This window comes from Strix aluco, chromosome 4 (genome assembly GCF_031877795.1).
Source record: "Strix aluco isolate bStrAlu1 chromosome 4, bStrAlu1.hap1, whole genome shotgun sequence".
Lineage (NCBI taxonomy): Eukaryota > Metazoa > Chordata > Aves > Strigiformes > Strigidae > Strix > Strix aluco.
In genome coordinates, this window is record NC_133934.1 from 89948881 (window position 1) to 89969281 (window position 20401).

Genomic DNA, 20401 nt, shown 5'->3' on the forward strand with positions numbered 1-20401 from the left:
CTGACAGTTCTACCTTCATTTTCTGCTGTAACAGCAGCAATGATCTCAAGAAGGGAGAAGATGCTTATAAACAGTGGCATGGGGGGACTCCACCCTGCCCTGCAATTCAAAGTCTAAACAGCTGCAAATTGATTGTCTTACCCGGCATCCTCCTCATGGCCAACTCTCAGAGAAATTATTATATTTCTGTTTGTCTCCACATATCTGATTTCAACTGTGAACCTCTGGAGGAGAGGAACAGCATCCTGTGAACATATGGCCAGTTCCAGCACGCAAGAGTCCAAGCTCCCAGGCAGGATGGGGCTATGCAGGCTGAACTCACATCTATCTGGGAGCCTACTGGTGTTCAGAAGGAAAATGTCCCCTGTGAGGAGAAAAAAAAAAAAAAAAAAAAAAAAAAAAGAAGAGACACACAGTGTGGATGGAAGAGAGAAATAAGAGAGTAATAAGAGGAAAACGAATAAGGAGTTTGATGAAAGAAATAAGAAGAAAGAAGAAGACTATGCACAAAACCCCAAAAAATAACAAAGTAGAGAAAGAAGAATAAAGAAAAAATGAGGGAAATAAGTGAAGAAATGATAGAAGGAATGAGAAGAGAAGAAACCAAACAAAGCAGAGTGAAGACATGTCCAATGAAACAAAAGCCAAAGACTTTGCAAGTCAGACAGCAGACATGTGAAGCCAGCCCTGGCTTGTAAAGGATTGAGTTTCCTAAGAAAAATCCAGTCTCTGTAAGCAAAAGTAGCTTATCCTAAAACAGGGAGATACCAAATGAGTATATAAAGGGGCCGGCTGTTTACAGGGTACATACATACACAACTCAGGCAGCACACATACATTATATGGCTCTTAGTGACTGTTGGGCACTGACAGTGCACTTACGAGTTGTGCACCAGAACAAGCATATGGCAGTATTTTTAGTGACGTGTGCCTGAGGCCTCAGCATGTTGGCTCTGTTGCTACCACCCACAGCTGCTACCAGTGCTGGGAGAAAGCAGATGTCCATTCGAGGGGATCTGTAACTCTGCCTACCTTCAACATCTCCACGGGAGGAACTGTTTTCCAGAAGAAGCTGCTGCCTCTCCTGAGACACCAGGACACCAACTGAAGATAACACCCAGTCCGGTTTTCCAAAACTGTCTGTAGACGTCACCCATGAACAGCTTGAGCCGATGATACAAGAGATTTCTGTTATGAGAAACCAAAGGTTTCAATGAGACCTTCCCCAGTTCAAGGGACAGGGGTGATGTGGACACATGAATGAGCAGATGTACAGCGTATGGGGACTATCTCTCCCAAGAAATGGAAGAGTTGAGGGGAAAAAGAAAGTTTGTCTTGTGCAATAACAACAGAGTCTCTCCCAAGGCAGTTAAAGGAACATGCCAGAATGAAAAACAACCCTGTAAACTCTTGGCAGGTGTAAATCAGCATCCTCCCACCAGTATCAATAGTGAATTTACATCAGTGGAAAGTCTAACCCACACGAATATAAAATCCTGAGTGAGGATAATACCTAGTGCAGCAAGAATGGTGAAACTGTATGGCTTTAGCAATTTGGCAGAGAGGAAAAAATGAAACTCTAAGGGCAACCCTCTTTCAGCAATAGAAAGATTTTGACAGGGTCTTAAGCAGAATAGCTGAGCAATGCAAGCTTTACATATTTATTTATTATTTTTTTAAAACAGCTTTTCTTTCCTCCAGCAGGATGGACAGGAACACCTTCTTAACAAACTCCAGAGTCCATTTGCAGCACTGAGAACACTAGATCATCCTGCCCAGAATTTTTCATAATCAGCATATTATAAACCAGACAAGAAGTAATTCACTGTTCTCTCATCAATCTAATATAAACTCCCTGAAGGGCTGTTAGCTGCACAAAGCTCTCCCACGCAGAGTGGGGCTGAATAGATATGGTAAACTGATATTAACTTGCACGATATTTATTTTCAGTAGTAATAATAATATTACAGTAATAACTGGAGGACCCCTAGGCCATATGAGAAATAATTAGACTAAACATTTGTATTTGGGATCCTGATGTTTGGAGTATATTCAAACCTTGCAAACACGAATGACACAATGTTATCCCTTTGGTTGCCTTATTCCTGGGGAGAAGACAGGTATAAAGAACAGAATTAAGGTCAGTGATATAACAAGGATAGGTAGTTGCACAGGCAACACAGGTGGGGCAGAAATAAAAACATAAGAGCCTCTAGAAGATTGGCTATACTTCAACTAAACTTTCAGAAAAAGAAGAAATGGAAACATCTTTTGAATGCAACAGCCGAAGTAGACAAGTTTTCCCAATTTTTAAAGTCTTGTAATTACATTTTTATAAAACACCACCCAGTGTGCAGGGGTAAGAGAAACACAGATGTTAGAGTTGCACATCGCTGTGGCTTAGGACAGGCTGTGTGTATGTGTGTATGCAATGCCAGCTTCCAGTAAGACACAGGATGGAGGACACCGGCCACTCTCCTGGCTCTGCTGGCTCTAGGGAAAGGTGTCTGTGCACAGCTTCAGGCTAGGGTTTGATGATCCAGTGAAGCAGCTTTAGGGATCTCAATAGCTCAGAAACTCCATGGCTCTGTGAGACAAAGCAGAGTCCTGATCCAGACCTGCTGTGCCGTTTCAAATTTATTAAAGTTTGACAGGTTAACTCGGTATCCACAAACTTATTATCAGTAGTACAAATATTCCTATCAGGTAAAAATCTAGTTGGTCATAAAACCCAGAAAGCAATTTCTCTCACAACAGCATGACAGCACAAGAAAGCAAATTGAGAGCTCAGAAAAGAAAATATTCCTTTTCTTTTTTAAATAGAGGCTTACTTGAAGCTAATATTTATGACAAAATAATTTCATTAAATCTTACCACTATCCCTGCTTGCAGTAGCAAGGACTGTACAAATGCAAACTTAATCCTTCAAACATGCCTCACATAACAAAGCAGTTTGCAGCTCAGATAAGTGAACACAACATTCTCCTTCAAAAGCATCTGATTCCCATACTCTCCAAGCTGTATAAAACCTATCTGCCACAACGTGAGGCCTGAGAGGATCTGAATTCCTGGAAGAAGAGTCTGAAATAGATCAGGGAAGTTGCTGACATCCAGTAAAAAAAGGACTCTGAGCTTTCTGGCAATAGATCATCATAGAATGGTTTGGGTTGGAAGGGACCTTAAAAATCATCCATTTCCAGCATCCCTGCCATGGGCAGAGACACCTTCCACTAGCCCAGGTTGCTCAAAGCCCGGTCCAGCCTGGCCTTGAACACTGCCAGGGAGGGGGCAGCCACAGCTTCTCTGGGCAACCTGTGCCAGTGTCTCACCACCCTCACAGGGAAGAATTTCTTCCTTATATCTAGTCTAAGTCTGCCCTCTTTCCATTTAAAACTGTTACCCCTCATCCTATCCCTACACCCCTTGATCAAGAGTCCCCCCCCATCTTTCCTGTAGCCCCTTTAAGCACTGGAAGGCCACTGTAAGGTCTCCCCGGAGCCTTCTCTTCTCCAGACTGAACACCCCCAACTCTCAGCCTGTCCTCAACAAGGAAGGTGCTTCAGCCCCTGGATCATCTTTGTGGCCTCCTCTGGACCCACTCAAGCTGGTCCATCTCCTTCTTATGTTGGAGACTCCAGAGCTGGACGCAGTACTCGAGGTGGGGTCTCATGAGAGCAGAGTAGAGGGGGAGAATCCCCTCCCTTGACCTGCTGGCCACACTGCTCTTGATACAACCCAGGATATGGTTGGCTTTCTGGGCTGCAAGTGCACATTGCTGGTTCATACTCAGTTTTTCATCCACTATTGCTCCCAAGTCACAGAATCATCTAGATTGGAAAAGACCTTGAAGATCATCTAGTCAAGTCCTTCTCTGCAGGGCTGCTCTCAATCCACTCATTGCCCAGCCTGTGTTTGTGCTTGGGATGGCCCCGACAATCACGTGCATTGCATTGCGATGGAAAGATCCATCAAGAAGAAGCTGCTGTTTAGCATAAATCACAGAGGAAAAGAACTGGGTACACTCATGTGGTCACAGTGAAAGAGAACGCTGAAAGCTGCAGCCTCTGACACTGCTGTGTACCACTTTACAGATGCTTCGCATCCAGCTTTGTTTAGCACTCTGAACTTGGAGAACTTCAAGGGCAGGTTGAAAGAAAGGCAAAATGTGACAGAAATGAAAAGGAAAAAGTAAAATAGAGAAATATATCTATATTACTACAATCAGTAAAGGATATATTTTAAGATGTTACAAAAGTACTCTGAAGAAGCTTAGATTGAAGAAAGCTCATGGACAGTTCAGGGCATGTCAGAAAGAAGAATCACACTTTAAAGAATTGGATACCATCTGCAAGATGTTACTATAAGGAAATCCTCTCTGGCAAGACTAGGTCACCTTGCCACCTCCTGTGAGGAATGTATGTGACTTTTCTAACATGCACAGGCCTTTCTTTATTGTTTAGCATCTTCATTAATGACCTGGACAAGGGGTCAGAGAGCACCCTCAGCAAGTTCACAGAGGTTACAAAACAGGGAGGAGCAGGTGACACACCAGATGACTGTGCTGTCATTCAGAGCAACCTGGACAGGCTGGAAATTGGGCTGAAAGGAATCTCTTGGAGTTCAACAGAAGAAAATGCCAAGTCCTGCACCTCAGGAGGAATAACCCCTGGCACCAGTAAATGCTGGGGGTTGACTGGCTGAAAAGCAGCTCTAAAGAGAAGGACTTCAGGGTCCTGGTGGACAACAAGCTGCCCATGAGCCAGCAACACATCCTTGTGACAAAGAAGGACAACAGCCTTCTGGGCTGCATTAGGAAGAGCGTTGCCAACAGATCAAGGGAGGTGATCCTTCCTTTCTACTCAGCACTGATGAGACCACAACTGGAGTACTGTGTCCAGCTCTGGACTCCCCCATATAAGAAAAATACAGACTTAATGGAACAAGTCTAGCATAGGTCCACAAAGATGACTGAGGGACTGGAGCATCTTTCGTAAGAGGAGAGGCTGACAGAGCTGGGACTGTTCAAGTCTGAGAAGGCTTAGGCAAATTCTATCAATGTCTACAAACACCTGATGGGAGGGAATGAAGAGGAAGCCAGACACTTCTCAGTAGTGTCCACTGACAGAACAAGAGGCATTGGGCACAAATTAAAAAAAGCAAAACAGGAAATTCAATCTGAACACAAGAAAACACTTTTTACTGTAAGAGTGGTCAAACACTGGAACAGGTTGCCCAGAGAAGCTGTGCAGTCTCCATCTGTGGAGATGTTCAAAAGCCATCAGGACATGGTCATGGGCAACCTGCTCTAGCTGACACTACTTGAGCCAGGGGGGTTGTACTAGATGATCTCAAGAGGTCCATTCCATCCTCAAACATTCTGTCATTATTCCACTAAATGAAGAGGCACCACTTCAATTTCCAAGTTGCCACACCACTGATAACAACTGACTCGTTTCTCTTAGACATTTAGTGTTTGCTTCATCTATCCCAGAACCACAGTAAGACAAAATTCATCCTACTTATCTCACAAGCATTTTGTCTAGCTCACTGGGCTTTTATAATGCCTAGAAAAAGAGAATTACAGTTGAAAAAAAACTTAATTTGGTATCAAGGAAGGTAGTCTGTTCTATAGTTGCTGGAAAGTAGCTCCACTAATTAGCTTTTATTTCAAGAACTCCCAACCCCAAATCTGATGGATTTCACTGTGCTGATGGAGAAGATTATACTTTTTCTTTCCTGGTTTGTTTTTTTTTTTTTTTTTTTTAATAAGGAAGTAAGGGATTCCCTTAAGGTTACACTGGCCTTTCTGGGTCATTCCTCCATTTCCAGTCAGAAATCCAGTGGCACAACTTTCTGGTAAAGGGTCCTTGTGACTGCCAGCATCTATCTGGCACCTATATTCTGAAGTAGAAATAAGGAGGATGTAAGGAAGAGGACTTATGGTACCTGGTTTAGAAGGCTGATGCAATGAAATCATCCTACTTTTTATCAGGGAGAGCTTCTGAGGTGGATTTGGTGAAGAAGAGTTTTCTTCATGTGATCCAGAACAGGAGACAACAACTATAACAAAACAAAAAGAACAGGGGAAGATTTTGATGTTTCTATACAAAACTATGCTCCCATATTGTTAAGCAGAAACATATATTTAACAAAGCCCTGTTATATTACGCTCAACCTCATTGCAGTGTACTGGTGCAGTACTGTCCCAGTGATGTTTCAGAATAGCCCTACCACTTCCCAGAAACATAACTACAGCAGAATACTTTACTTAATAATGTGTTCTTTACTATTCTTTATCCACTGACATTTTTACCAGCATATATAGTCTACAGAGACACTGTATATTCCAGTAGTGCCCATGTTGCAGCACCCAGCTGCCTGCCAACAACTACACCTCTAAAGCATTCAGGTTGGACGGGGCTTTGAGCAACCTGTCTTAGGGAAAGATGTCCCTGCCCATGGCAGGGTGCTTGGACTAGATGACCTTTAAAAGGCCCCTTCTGACCCAAACCATTCTATGATTCTGTGATTAGAAGAGTTCAACTGTAAAATATGTGCTATCTATACAATACATGACATGGATTTATCAGCAATCTTTTGGGATGACCTGCATAAGTCCTCTCATCTTCACCACACAAGAACACTCCATCTGAAACTAACACTAATGAAACCTTTGCATCACTGCACACATCCAGAGAACAGATTCCTTTCTTACTGCCAGGAACAAAGCCTGGGATTTTCAAAGGAATCAAGTAACTTTCCTGTATCTGATATCTAGAACATGTAGTCTGTCCAATACCCTTCTTATTAATCCCCCTGCACTGCTCTATCTTAGGGATCCCTTTGTCATAGAGCTATAAAAACCTTCATAGGTAACTGTGACATTTGATCACGATTATGGCGCCAAGACATACACAGTTGTGCATTTTTACTTAGATCAGACCTTAGAGTCCTGATGTAAAGTTTGGTTGTGCTGGATAAAAAGACCAAAATCTCAGAAGATATAGAAGGCCATAGAAATTATTTTCTACTTCACCAATGTGAATAGTAAATCCAGCATGCTAAGATTAGCCAATTTTAAATGGAGGTGGTGTTCTGGATCAAGTTTTTGTTATTCAAAGGAAAACAACTTTACCAAAATTATTATCCATTGTAGTACTTCTGACTATTAAATATTCATTACCTTCGTATCTCTTTTTTGAACAACTCATACCAACAATGGCTTTCTTATTTAACCAACATGTGCATGTGAAAATACACAAGTCCCAAACTGAGCACACAGTAATCTTTATTTAAGATTGTGTTAGTCTTTTCTAGGAATCATAAACAAGTTGACTAAAACATATTTATTTTCAAAAGATGTTCAAAGACAGAGAGATGCAAAATGAATTTCTTTCAAACCTCAGCCATGTGGGTTATGAATTCAGCAATATAAAAATGTGAAATCATGTCAGAGGAAACAGGAATCTTATTCACATAAATTGCAGTTGAGACAAAAATGTGTAGACATCCCATTGATAACAGCTAAGATATTCTCAGCAAAACTAATTTGAACAGTAATATTATGAAAACATACAGAAGGATCTAGAAAAAGAAAACCGAAAACCACCCAAAACTTGAACATATCTTCAACTTTTTCAAACTTACCACTGCTTTTGGTTTTTCAGCAATATCTGGTCTGATTTTAAAATGTTAAAATTATTTTCATTTTAACATATACAGCAACGTGCACCACTCTGAATAAAATACTGTGAAATGTTTCATAGCGTAAGAATGCTATATCCTTCCATCTTTTATTATAGTACTAAAGGCAGCCATCAGTCTTCATGGGGTTCTAAGGAAAGGATAACTTTAGAACAGAACAGCATCATGCTGCAGCAGACACACACTGTACTGATGCCAGACCTGTAGTCTCCACAGAACAATTGTCAATCCCTACATTTTTTCCTGCCTCTGTGTTCAAATATTTATGGATATTAATGTTGGAAAAGCTGATTCTGCACTGTATAGCAGATCAGTGTCAGTGTCTTATAAGTAAGGTATGTTCAATAATGGGATGAAATCCTCAAAAAAAATGTGAATTCTTATGTGGCACTTAGCTGGCCAAAGTTTTGGCAGCCTCATGAAAGGCTTGCCTTATGAAAAATCCATGCTAAAAATCAATCACGTACTGCAAACAAATCTATTTCACTACGTTAAAAGAAATTATGCTGTGGAAAGAGAACAAGACCTTCTGACAACTTGAGTCTGTTCCTCCCAACTTATGTTCTGTGTCTGTTGCTCAGTCCTATATCTCCTGATCTTTGTTAAACACTGCTGTAGGTTCAGTATTTACTTCCCTCAGGGCTTTCTGTAAAGCCTGTTCCACCCACTCATCTCCTTACAATCCAAGTTGCTCATATATTTTGGAAATAGCCTAAATATCATGGGACCCACAAAATGTAGTACAGTCATTGCAGAAGTTCTGCTAGAGACATTCCTCCTGACAAAACTAAAACTTAATCAAAATATCTGACTTGCACTCCCCTCCACCCATTACATACACACCTTTGGGATTTTCCTCTTCTTTCTCATTAGCAGACAAGTTTCAGTGGCAGATTTACCATGAACAGAGACCTAATCTACTTGAACCATGGATTTACTGCTTCAGTGTGAAAAAAAAAAAAATCCATTGCATTGGTGATGGCTGAGACAAACAAGGTACAACAGTTTTTTGTACCATTGAGGTAAGCGTCTATGAAGTTTGCTGGTCTGGTATTAAGATATATTAACACTTTACTGCTTTGTCACAAAGAGCACTGCATGAAACTTGATCTGCTAATTACATTATCCGCTGTGTATTCTGTCAGCAACACCCTATTCAATTTTGGCAAAAAGCTAAGAGGGTTCATTCAAACACCTGGTAACAACCCTATTTGCCTACTCTGGGAAGATGCCACTTACTGAACTGGTCATATGAGAGGAAGAAAAGGCAGTCATTACAGCTGAGTTCACTGAGAAACAAAATATCAGAAGACCCTAGATTCAGTGATAGGCAAGGAATTTGTTCATACGCACCCACAGAAATACGTCCCCATTCATTTTTTTCCTCATAGCAAAGAATTTCTGGCTATGGCTGAGTAGAGGAGAATTTACAGTATGATGATTCCATACATGAGATCTGGATAGTGGTTCTGTAACACTCCAGTCCAGCCTACACTCTGACTTTATATCTCAATTATTTTTCTCTCTCACTCATTCAACCTCTCTGAGTGAACTTAAAATCTAGTGCACACAGTCACTAAAAGAAACTCTTCTTCATTTTCTTTTGAAACTGGGAACTCCAGAGATGCTTCTAATGACCTCACATCATATCCTCTCATACATGCTTGTATGTAATTCTTGTATGACATGAATTTCAGCATTAAACAAATAATAAAGACTATTGCTTATCTAATACCCAATTTCTCTGTTTTGATCAGCAAAAGGCAATGGTTTAAGTGAAAAGGAATAAAAGATGGAGAGAAAGGAGATCAGTGATTTTAAGCTAGGTCTGCCATTAAGGAACATAAAATGATCAGGAAGAAACAGAAAATGTATCACTACTCAACTGTCACAGCAAAAATATGGGATCTTTTAACAGTACAGCACAAATCTATTGCTTTTTCTGTAATCAAACACAGTAAAATCAGAAGCCACCAGCACTCAGAAGGTAATTCCAATTCTTTCACTATCTTACAAAAAAAACCATTCGGACACCTGCAGAGCTGAAATTTTTCCTGAATGCTAATGTTACTTTGCAGAAGAGAAGAGAACTACAGAAAATAATTAGAACTCATGATTGTAAATCAATTCCAGGTCAGCAAAGCCATCTTCCTTTAGAGCATTAAAGGAATTTCGTTTAGAGAATTTTCTAGTGTTTTCCCCATCTAATATCAAAATAGCAACTCATTATTTCTCACTGCTTCTCTGAGAAGCTAAACTAATGTACAGACTAATAGACCTGACTGTCAGGAAGTCAGACTAGTGAAAAGAAGACTCTTTGTCTACTACGTATCCTAGCATTTTTCAGTTACTCCTAAACCTTCCACTTTCAGCTCAATCTCTCTCCTTCATGAGTATTTACAGCTTTAAGTTATTAACACTTCACCTTGAAAATATCACTGTGATCTCCTGCTGCTTGCTATTAAACTTTTATTCTTTGCTCATTAGTTGGTTGGTCCCCATGTCCCTTGCTTACTTCATCACTCTTTTTGTACTCTGTCCAGATAGATGGCAGGTAATGGTCAAAAAGGGGAGCAACATGACAAAATGCAGTTTTGCCAAAGCTTATTATGTGAGGTGATACTTTAGGATCTTCTTAGAGCCTTCTCCAGTTTTTCAGGGTTCTTACTGAAAGGCAGACATCAGTGCACACTAATGTCATGCTATGCAGAATGGCCGTTCTGCTTTGTCTTGAAATGTCCCTGTTCATCTGTGCAACAATCTCATCAGTCATTTTGGCCAGAATAAAAACTTACTTGATCATCCACCATGACTTCAAGTCTTTCTCTGGCATGTTTTCTTCCAGAACAGGTATTTCTATCCTCCGTAGGTGTATTATTTTCCTTTGAGACAGCTGGTTTTAGTGCGCTGTTGAGCTGGACTCTGCCTTAGTTTTCCCTATCTTAATCTTTATGTTATCAGCAGATCACCAGTACAGTTTTTACGTTGTTTTCTGACTTACTGTTAAAACTGTTAAATAACACATAGCCCAGAACTTACCCTTACACGAAACTTACAGGCAGAGTTAGTCAATAACAATTCCTATTTATACTTTCATTTTAAATCTACATGTGACATAGTGATTTGTACCAGCCCAGGCACACACCAAAGTACATATCAGGAGTTCCCAATTTAAGTCTGTGACTGAAGTAGGAATGCCCTACATCCACACTATGAGTTTTGTCAAACTGGTAAACTCAGAAAAAAAAAAATTGCAGTGCATCAAGATGTCTTTTCAAATAAGCCCTTTAGACTGACATATAATTATAAAGCCTTTTCTAGTTCTTTAAACCTTTATCAAGAGTTCTGATATTTTTACTCAAGACTGATGTTAAGGCAGCAATCTTCGTATTACCAAGTCTTACTCACATGACTAGAGCGTATATCAGCACACATAACTAAATACAGCCATCCAGCATATTCCATTTACCCTTTTAAATACTAATGAAACATTAACCTTCTTCCAGTTCTTCACATTTCTTCAGTATCACAGCACTGACTGAAAAATTCAACATGGATGTCTTTTAAAGCTCCTTAGCTAGTTTTTCAAAATTCTTGAACACAAGCTGTCTTGACCAGTTGTTTTACAAACAAGGCATTTTAATTACTGCTTTTTTCACATGTTTGTGTTATGAAAACTTCTGCATCATTTCAATGTGACAGTGAAGCATCAATTGTTGGTTTTTTTTTCCTAGAAATGTTTATTGAACTCTTTTTCTTTTTGTCTCCATTTTTGACAAACCTACTACACACATCTATTACAGATTCATATAATTGCTAAGGTGTTTTTGATACTAATGCACTTGGGAAACATCCTTAGACTTCCTAACTCTGCTGCTGGTTTCTTCTTAATTTCTTTTTCTTTCTTCATCTATTGCTAATTTTTTGACTTTTCAGCTTCTTTTTACTGCAAGCAATGTACTTTTTTCCTTATTTTTATACCAGCATAGCCTCCCTTTCAGCTATAGGCTTGTGGCTTGCTAGCCATTTACAAAAACAACCCAACCATTATCTGCATTTTTATGTCCACAGCCTTTCTTCCAACTGAGTTAGTGTGACATTGTTTTAAACTTTGGGAGATTTACCTCTTCTGGAAGTACCAGGATACATCACTTCAGATGTTATTTAGGCACTAAAGTCCATTTGTTAGACTATCTAGACTGAAGTACATGTCAGACCGCTTCAGATTTTATTCTGTTTCAAAGAAGTGTGTATTCAAGCCACAATCACTTCCACTTGTATAACGTCTGGGTTTAGTTCTGAGCTCAGTTCTTACCTCAATTCTTCACTTGCTGAGAATAGGTCTCAGACAACATTGTAATATGTGACATGAGGATTTGCATTCAGATGTTGTCATCTACTCAACATTTGCAAAGATGCTCTCACGCTGGCACAATGAAACCTCCAAGATGTCACTTGTATTGAAGACTTCACACACACACACACACACACAGACACATGCACACTCTTTTTTCCTCCCCTTACACAAAGGGGCTAGTTTGTATTTCATCCAGGTCTTTAGTCAGATTTGACGGTCTACAGCAGTCATCAGCAAGTACATCAACATTTATTTTGGGTATTAATTGATCTTTTGGCCTTCAAGATCATTTGGTTCAATGGCTAGGGAAAGATGAAATGTCATTTTTGCCACGTAGTACTGTTCCCAACCTACTTCTGTCCTTTGATTCCAATCACAAAAATCCTCCTTCCTAGTCTGAGAAATTCCAGTTTATCAGCATTTAAGTTTAGAAATTAGTAATTCCATTCCATTGCCACTTGTTTATTAGCCAGCCTCATCACGTTGGTAGTAGGCAATTAAAGAACTCTTCTTTCAGTCCTTGGTGCCTTGATTAATTTTATTCTCGACTCTCTGCTAAACAAGTGATTTTTATTCCTCACTTTTCTATCATTTCCCTTGGTTGCTAATTTAATATCAACCGAACCAATCTGGCCTAAAAAGTCTAGAAGATTGCTTCCCCTCCAGTGAGCTGGAGGTCAGTCAAACCACAGAGTCTCTTTTCCCCAGAGAATATAGACATGCATTTCACAGACCCAAGTCTTATGCAACATACCTGGCTAGCAGAATACTTACAGACTTTTTTTAAAAAAACTTTCTGTATTGTTTTATGTGCAGAACATGAATGGCATCTACAAACATACCTTGTATATGCTCTTCTTCAGCACCATTAGAAGACTTCTAAAAATTAGTTATATTCTGCAAAACTAAAACCAGTCATTCATGCTAGTATGGATTTTCCTTGTAGCTCCTTGCTTATTTACTTCAGAGAACCTACTCAGCTGTTGCAACCCTATCTGGTATCCCACCCACAAGAAACAGAACACCACCTCCTTGCCCACCTGCTGACTTGTGACAAGAATCTTCCCTGAAGGGTTGTAAGTGGATCAGTCTGAAGAGCTTTTCACAACCAGGCACTGAGTAACTCCCTGTTACACTGTTCACTTGGATTGCCAAAGATCATCTGCAGTTTCCATGACATACAGAATGACTAGAGATTTGCAGTTGTACAAAATTCCTACAGTCCTCCTCCCCACTGCTCACAGCATGCCTGCTTCCTTGCTGCCCCTAGTTACACAAAATGCTGCTTTGTCTCTCATTTCCTCACTTTCTCTATTCGGTCACTCAGTGGCCAATTCCTTCCCTGGATAGTGATGTTTCCTGAATCAGGTTGTCCAACCACTCTTTATCCTCTCCAATGCTTTATAGACTGCGTACTCATCCTTTTATGCCTCAAATCTTTGTTTCTAATAAAATCACCATGCTGCACTCAAAAAAAAGACTCTTTAAGCTCCGACACAAAATACAGTTCATTGCAGGTTTCCATCACTGTGCTACAGCTATTAGACAGAAGTTTTGCCCATGCCATCTACATTTTTCTCACAAAACTCACCTATTATATAAGATATGAGATGGAATTCTTGGGTCCTCCTTTTGATACTACTTCCCTAACCTGGCATATTGCATTTGAATAGCAACTTACTAATTATGATTTCTTATTCAGTTTTCAGTGTACATGTACATCTACCGAAATAGATCCAAATGACTATTTTAATTACAGTTGAGAAATAGGCTGCCAAAAACACTTCTTGAAATCCAAAAATATGCCATCTACTGTGTCCTCCTAATCTAGTAATTGTGTAGTGTATACATGCGCATACTCACGTGTACACATATTGTCACATTAACTTAGAAAGATTTCTCTTTTTATAGCACAGCTGCTCATTACTCATATGTCTATTTTTATAATACTAACTGCTTATTACTCACAGCTAATAAGGACTAGGTTTTGCATTGTCTCACCTCTATGAAAGCTGCCAGGAATCAATCCCATGGTATCCAATTGTCCGAAGGCTTTCCAAGGACCTTTGAGATGCACTGTTCAGGGAAGCTCCATTCTGTCCTTCTTCTCTTCTCTTCTCTTCTCTTCTCTTCTCTTCTCTTCTCTTCTCTTCTCTTCTCTTCTCTTCTCTTCTCTTCTCTTCTCTTCTCTTCTCTTCTCTTCTCTTCTCTTCTCTTCTCTTCTCTTCTCTTCTCTTCTCTTCTCTTCTCTTCTCTTCTCTTCTCTTCTCTTCTCTTCTCTTCTCTTCTCTTCAGGCTGGGGTGATTGCTAGCAGCAGAGGCATCCACTCCTTTTCTGCTAACTCTGTACAGAAATTATACTGACAGCTAACACAGGTTGTACTGATGGTGGTTCTAAATAAGAGCGATTTGTCCATATGACCTAAAGTTTCACTGGCAATCAACTTCTTGGTAGAATTTCATTGGTCTGAGCTACAGCCTTGCATCTGAATGTTTGGCATTCCTGGGTGATGGCATGTAAAAACCACATTTGCTGTTTATATCACATCTGTGCTGGAGACAGCAGAGTTCCAGATCCTGAACTCTTAATCTGGTATCTTTTCTTCCCTTGCTCCTCCATACACATTAATGGGGAAAGAAAAATTTGTAGTAAATTAAGAGAGACATAACTGTGTTTTTCTCAGAGGGAATATGGATCTTCTTGGGTCTGTAAAAACTGGCCAAAACAGAGGTGGGAAAAAAAAAAAGGGGGGGGGGGGAACCCAAAGTATTCAATGAACCAAAAAGTGAAAGAAAATGTTTTTGATTCCCTGAGACCTTTTATTCTCTTTTCAAACTTTAAAACACTCTTTCATTTTTCTACAATAAGCCCACCATCCATTCTTAAGGAAAATTTTCCTTTCTCATTGGTTAAATTTTTTAGGTTAACCTGGCAATATTTTTGATCTCGTTTACAGTCAGGCCATGCAAATGGTTATATTGTCAAAACCACAATGACAAGCTGTGGGAAGAGGAAGGATGCAAGCCTTTCAAGTTGGCTTTGTCATTAGAGGAAAGGGATATGAAATTGCACCCTAAGATACCTGTTTTAATACAAACTGTCAAAGAACCATCATCACAGAGGGAGCATAGCTTGGATGACTGACTTACATTAGACATATAACTCTGAGATGAATAAAATTAAGGGGCAGGTGTCCAACTCTTAATAGAGGTTTTCAAGCAGCTCCAAAGAAGAACTAAGAAGGAATACATGATGGAAATACATTTTGCCTTCCAAGGGAACAGCACTTCAAAACCGTTGTGCTCTTATGCATAAATTTAGAGGAAGAAATAATTGTTTTATTCCTTCAGAACAGCACTCATAGGGTTTTTCAATTGCAGCTTAAAAGGAGATCTGTGTGTGTGAATTCACACATGTAGATGTGACAGGCATAATTAGTCACAAGGGAAGGTGAAGGAAGATATAAAGCCTGTAGATGCAGAGAGAGTTAGAAAGCGGAAGAGAAGGGCTCCCTCAAAAGACTGCTCATAGCCTCACTCTCTGCTGATGACTGTAAAATGCTGAGCAGTGATTATTTTCTCATGGCATGTTTTTATATGAAAATGCCAGTTCCATTACTTAATGGGAAATACTAATATCTTCCAAATATTCACGTGGAAACTATTAGAGCATTTTGTTAAGGTCGAAACATGTCTTCTTTACTCTGTAATCTGCTTCAAATTCAGAGTTTGTAACATTAATGCAGTAAAATGGTGCAATACCTAGCTGAAGGAAAGTATTTTAATGCTTTCAAAACAGACTTTGCCATACTGAATGACTCATTTTGATTAAGTCAAAGCATAAATCTGAAACAATTTGGTTTGTGAAAAATGTTAGGATTTTGAGTCTTCATCATGATTAGAAATGAAACAAGATTTCCAAAATCAGTTTCCCATGAGATAGAATATTTAGTTTTCAACAAACTCGTATGCTAAAATGCCAAAAAACGCTCTGTGAGCTGCCTAGAGTGAACAGTAAATCTAGGCAAAAGAGAAATGGGAGACATAATTGCTAGACAGCTGCACTCTAGGAGATGTTCAGCTACAAGCTTCAAGATGCCTCTGCATTTTGTGGCCTGTGGCAGGAACAATGTGTCCCTGCCCTTCAGCTTCCGTGGCACAGCAGTGCAACGTTTTGCAGCAAAAGAGAAATTGTGTGCCAGCAAGAAAGTGAAAGAAATATAATTTTGAGATCCAGGTTTTGATAGAATTATTACAATGAACGTGAAATTGATCCTGTAGAATTCAATTTAGTAAAAAGAAAATTATTTTCAGTTACTTGATTTCACACAACATAACTTAAGTGGAGAGGACAAAAGTGACTTTAAGCTGTCCTTGAGCTCCCTTGATCTTCGAGGTTACTTAATATTCCTTTCTATCCTTGTTTTACTAGGAACAGCCTTAGGAATGCTCTGCTCCAAGAATCCCTCAGGGGCTGCTCTGCTCACAGAGGCCATCCAAGCACAAAGGCACATTTCCTGCACTGCTTTTTTTCTTTGATCTACTTTTGACACAAGGATGGCTGCCAACAGCTCTTCATCATCTAAGGATTCCCCTTTGAGAACTTAACCCTTGCATAGCAGCATAAATCAGCTATAAGGATGCTCCATACATCATTGTAAGCATTTTTATTAGATACACACCTTTCTCTGGTAACTCTTCCCAGATAAGAACAGAGGTTCTCATGCCACAAAGACACTACTCAGGAGCAGGGTTTCCATTACCACTCTGCTATTAGACCTCTGAGTCACAACCCAGTATAACAACACAGGTGATGGGATCAACCTCTTGGGGATGGTGCTTTTAGCAGAATGAAATGAAAGTGTGATGCAAAGACTTGGCTGCTCTTGTCTTACCTACCCTCCTGGTTCTCCTAAAGGAGAAGGAAGAACTATCACAGCCAACCTAATTTCCTTCTCCAAGACTCTTGGCCATGAAACCCTACAAGTTTTTCTCCAATATTCAGCTTCTGTATGAATCTGTTAGGAGATTATTGAGGGATCTGAAACTAATCCATACATGGCAGATAATTCCATCCTTTTGTAATTTCATATCAGAAACAATGTTATCTCCTAGTTTCATTAAAACCTACCAAAATGCACTCTCCACTGAAGAGCACATTCACCACTGAAGTCTGCAACACTGAGAAGATACAGGTGACAGAAGAGAAATGCCTCAAAACTCGCATGCTCCCAGATGATTTCCACGTTAATACTCTTGTCACGTTAATACTCTAAGTCACTTGCACAAACTGCATGCAAAGTGCTTCTCAATACAGTTTTGCCCTGAAGTGAGTATGCACATTTGTGCACTGTGATATTCACAAATATGTGATATTCACACACACAAGGCCATTTGCACAACAGCCTGACCAGCAATGAAAAAAGAAAAATATTTTGCCACATCTATTTTTAACAATGAGAACACACTCAGATAATAAATTAAATAGAGTATATATAAACCAAGCAGCTCAATATATACAGCTGTTTCCAAGATGTGACAGTGACAAATGTAGCAGAAAAAAATGAAAATACCACTTTGGGAAAGCACCAGATGCCATGCTTTAAGCTGAAAAATTCATATTTAATCAAAAAAGGACAGTCTAATCCACATAATGTAAGTTGTAAAGAGTGAGTATCCATTTCATTTGGCCATACCAATCTTTAAGATCATTGTTTGTGATTTTCTGCTATTGAGCATATTGTACTTTCTCTTCTAAATCACAAAATCCTCCTTGTGGAATCAGTAGTAAACACTGTGAACTTCCTCTAGTTCCTTTGCTTTCCACACCCTTACTAATGATTGACTGCTTTATTAAGAAGGTTAGGCTATCCCTGTCTTTACCTCGTGTCTTTAAAATGGGGCTCTGCTCTCAGCTTCCTTTTTAATGAAAAACAAGAGGGAAGAAGGAGTTACACCACCCCTTTAGAAAGACAGAAGCCTGTAAGAGCCGGCTAGTTAGTTGCTTCTACTTGCCTCTATTCATCACTTCCGAGACTGCCCCAGAGATGACTTTCATCTCAACCCAAGGAGGAGCAAGGGATTAGGAAAAGTCTAAATAAATCTATCAAAAAGAAACCTGAGAGGGATTGCAAATTCACCACTAAATAAATAAGTCAAACCCAAGAAACCGCTCCTGCCCCAAAACCAACTTTTTAAAAAAAGAAACAAACAAACAACCCACATACAATTTGAGCAGAGTAGTTAATAAGTGGGAGAAGAGGCAGAGGTACCAGCTATTTGGTTTTTTCCTAGGAGACTGTGGAAAATGCTGTTAAACCGTCAGTTATATAAGGACACTTACAGTTACATGACTACTTCTAATATTGTCCTGGTACACAAAGAACCTCTGTAAAGAAGGCAAAATTTCTTGCAGCAAGAAAAGCTCCCAGTTGTCTTCCTAGTATTGAAATGCGGTCTGGTATCAAAAGCACGATGTGTGATTTAAAATACTGATCTAAGTATGAAAGTGTAAGAATGAGGCTCAAATCTCTAACATAGCACAAATACTCCTGTTGGAAAAAAGCATCCAGAGGAGGAATCAGCAGCAGGTACAGAGCATAGAGTGTAGAATGAGACAGATTTGTTAGAACCACGATATTCCTGGTTGTCCTTGGTTTGATGCTGGTATAGATCCATTCAGAAATGGTACCTATTATTACTGAGCACTACTATTTACGTTTCTTCTGGAGTGGAGTTTCACAGTAATAACGTAGCAAAACACTGTAAACTGCATTTTGATTACCATAGTTATGGCTTCAGTTCTCATTTTGGTTAATTAATTTGAAAGAGAAGTTCAAATGTATCAAGGTGAGCTGAACAAATAGCAAGTAATTTGACCTGATAGTTATTGCAACATATCATTCATCACTTAATAGTTCAGACTCACAAAAGAGAGGAGAATGCAATTGTTACTGCCTATGCTTGATGTCTTTACACCAAAGACAAATTGACTGAGCAGCAGTTAAAACACTAACATGCTGGGAAACCAGAACAGCAAGACTTTACCAAGAATGTCACCCAATTACCCACCTAGCAGACGTGAACATCAGAATTTCCAAGAGACAGTCAATAGCAAACTTTAATGGGTAGCAACTGTACAATTTGCATAAAGAGCAACTGTCTGGAACCCTTAAAAGAGAGTTCAGAACCAAAAACTCCAAAGTAACCTCAAGGACGAAACAGATTTTTTTATTTCTTTGTACTGTCTAGAATGCTAAAGACATTGTGATACATGGTGACAGAGACGGTCAGTCAGCAGCTGCCAAAGAAAACCCCTGTCAGCAGCAGATAAGGCCCCCAGCTGAGCTGGAAGGGGTCAGGGCACAAGAAACTGTGTGATCACAAAGTCCAAAGATAGTTGTTGGTGCAAATGTGCAACGAGGCAGACCCACACACTGCTTTGCCAGGTCGCTCTCCTAACTTCCCATCTTGATCATCCAGTTCTGCATTCTACAAAGTGCTAAGTGCTAGTCTATGAGTGAGAAGTTTTATTTACATGTTTTTAAAAAGAAGAAAAAATAGCAATAATTGGTAGGATTAGTTGTTAGTAGTCTCTTTCATCTAACAGGTTTGCTATCTAGGACCAGGACAAAAATTGGCCTTTTATCAGCTCTTTCATGAAATTTCTCTTTTATCTCAGCTAGATCTACTGGCAAGCTTCCTACACTTTCTTGCAACAGCATCAACAAGGGTTTGAATAGAATATATGACTTTAAAATGTTTCACAAGGGTACAGTTGCAATGTTAGCCTTTTTTGTCAATATGGAGAGGCATGCCAGAAAGGTAACATATCCTAGACGACAAATAAAGAATAAGGGGCGTTGAAGTTCAGGGAAAGAAAAAGATGTGGGTAACGAGAAACTTGTTATCCAAACACGTCTGTTTCTATAACCAGGAGAGGAATGTGAAAAACAACCAATGTTACTGTTTTATTTACTTTTTCCCTTTTTCCTACTTGGTCACCCTCATGTGAAAATCACTCTGGGCTCTATGACTTCAAAGGATAATAGCTTGTACACAAGGAAAGATACCTTCACCATTTGGCTTGTAATTTAATATTATGATAATGTTTTCTTTTAATGAAAGAGCAGAGAGTGTTTATTTGAAAGTTGGCTGCTGGCCACCTCTTTTTAAGCTGTATGAGGCTGTGGTTTCTTAGAGCTGTGTGAAACATCTTTTATGAAATTCAGGAGGGGAAGAGAAACCCTCAAGACCTGCAGAACTGCATCTTATTTTCAGCTCTTCCACTGATTATTAACAGTTTATGCATGGGCAGAAGCTCCAATCAATAATACATTC

The 20401-nt window shown here is 39.5% G+C and overlaps 1 protein-coding gene across 1 annotated transcript in view; it reads right to left on the reverse strand.

Moving 5' to 3' along the window:
- LTK (leukocyte receptor tyrosine kinase) overlaps positions 1 to 20401 on the reverse strand; it is a 103057-nt gene that overhangs the window by 53714 nt on the left and 28942 nt on the right. Inside the window, exons 2-4 of the mRNA XM_074824151.1 lie at positions 5947 to 6060; positions 1033 to 1188; positions 142 to 364 (exon numbers count right to left, since the gene is read on the reverse strand). Of these exons, the coding sequence (XP_074680252.1) occupies positions 142 to 364; positions 1033 to 1188; positions 5947 to 6060 (493 nt within the window). The remainder of the gene's footprint in view (positions 1 to 141; positions 365 to 1032; positions 1189 to 5946; positions 6061 to 20401) is intronic.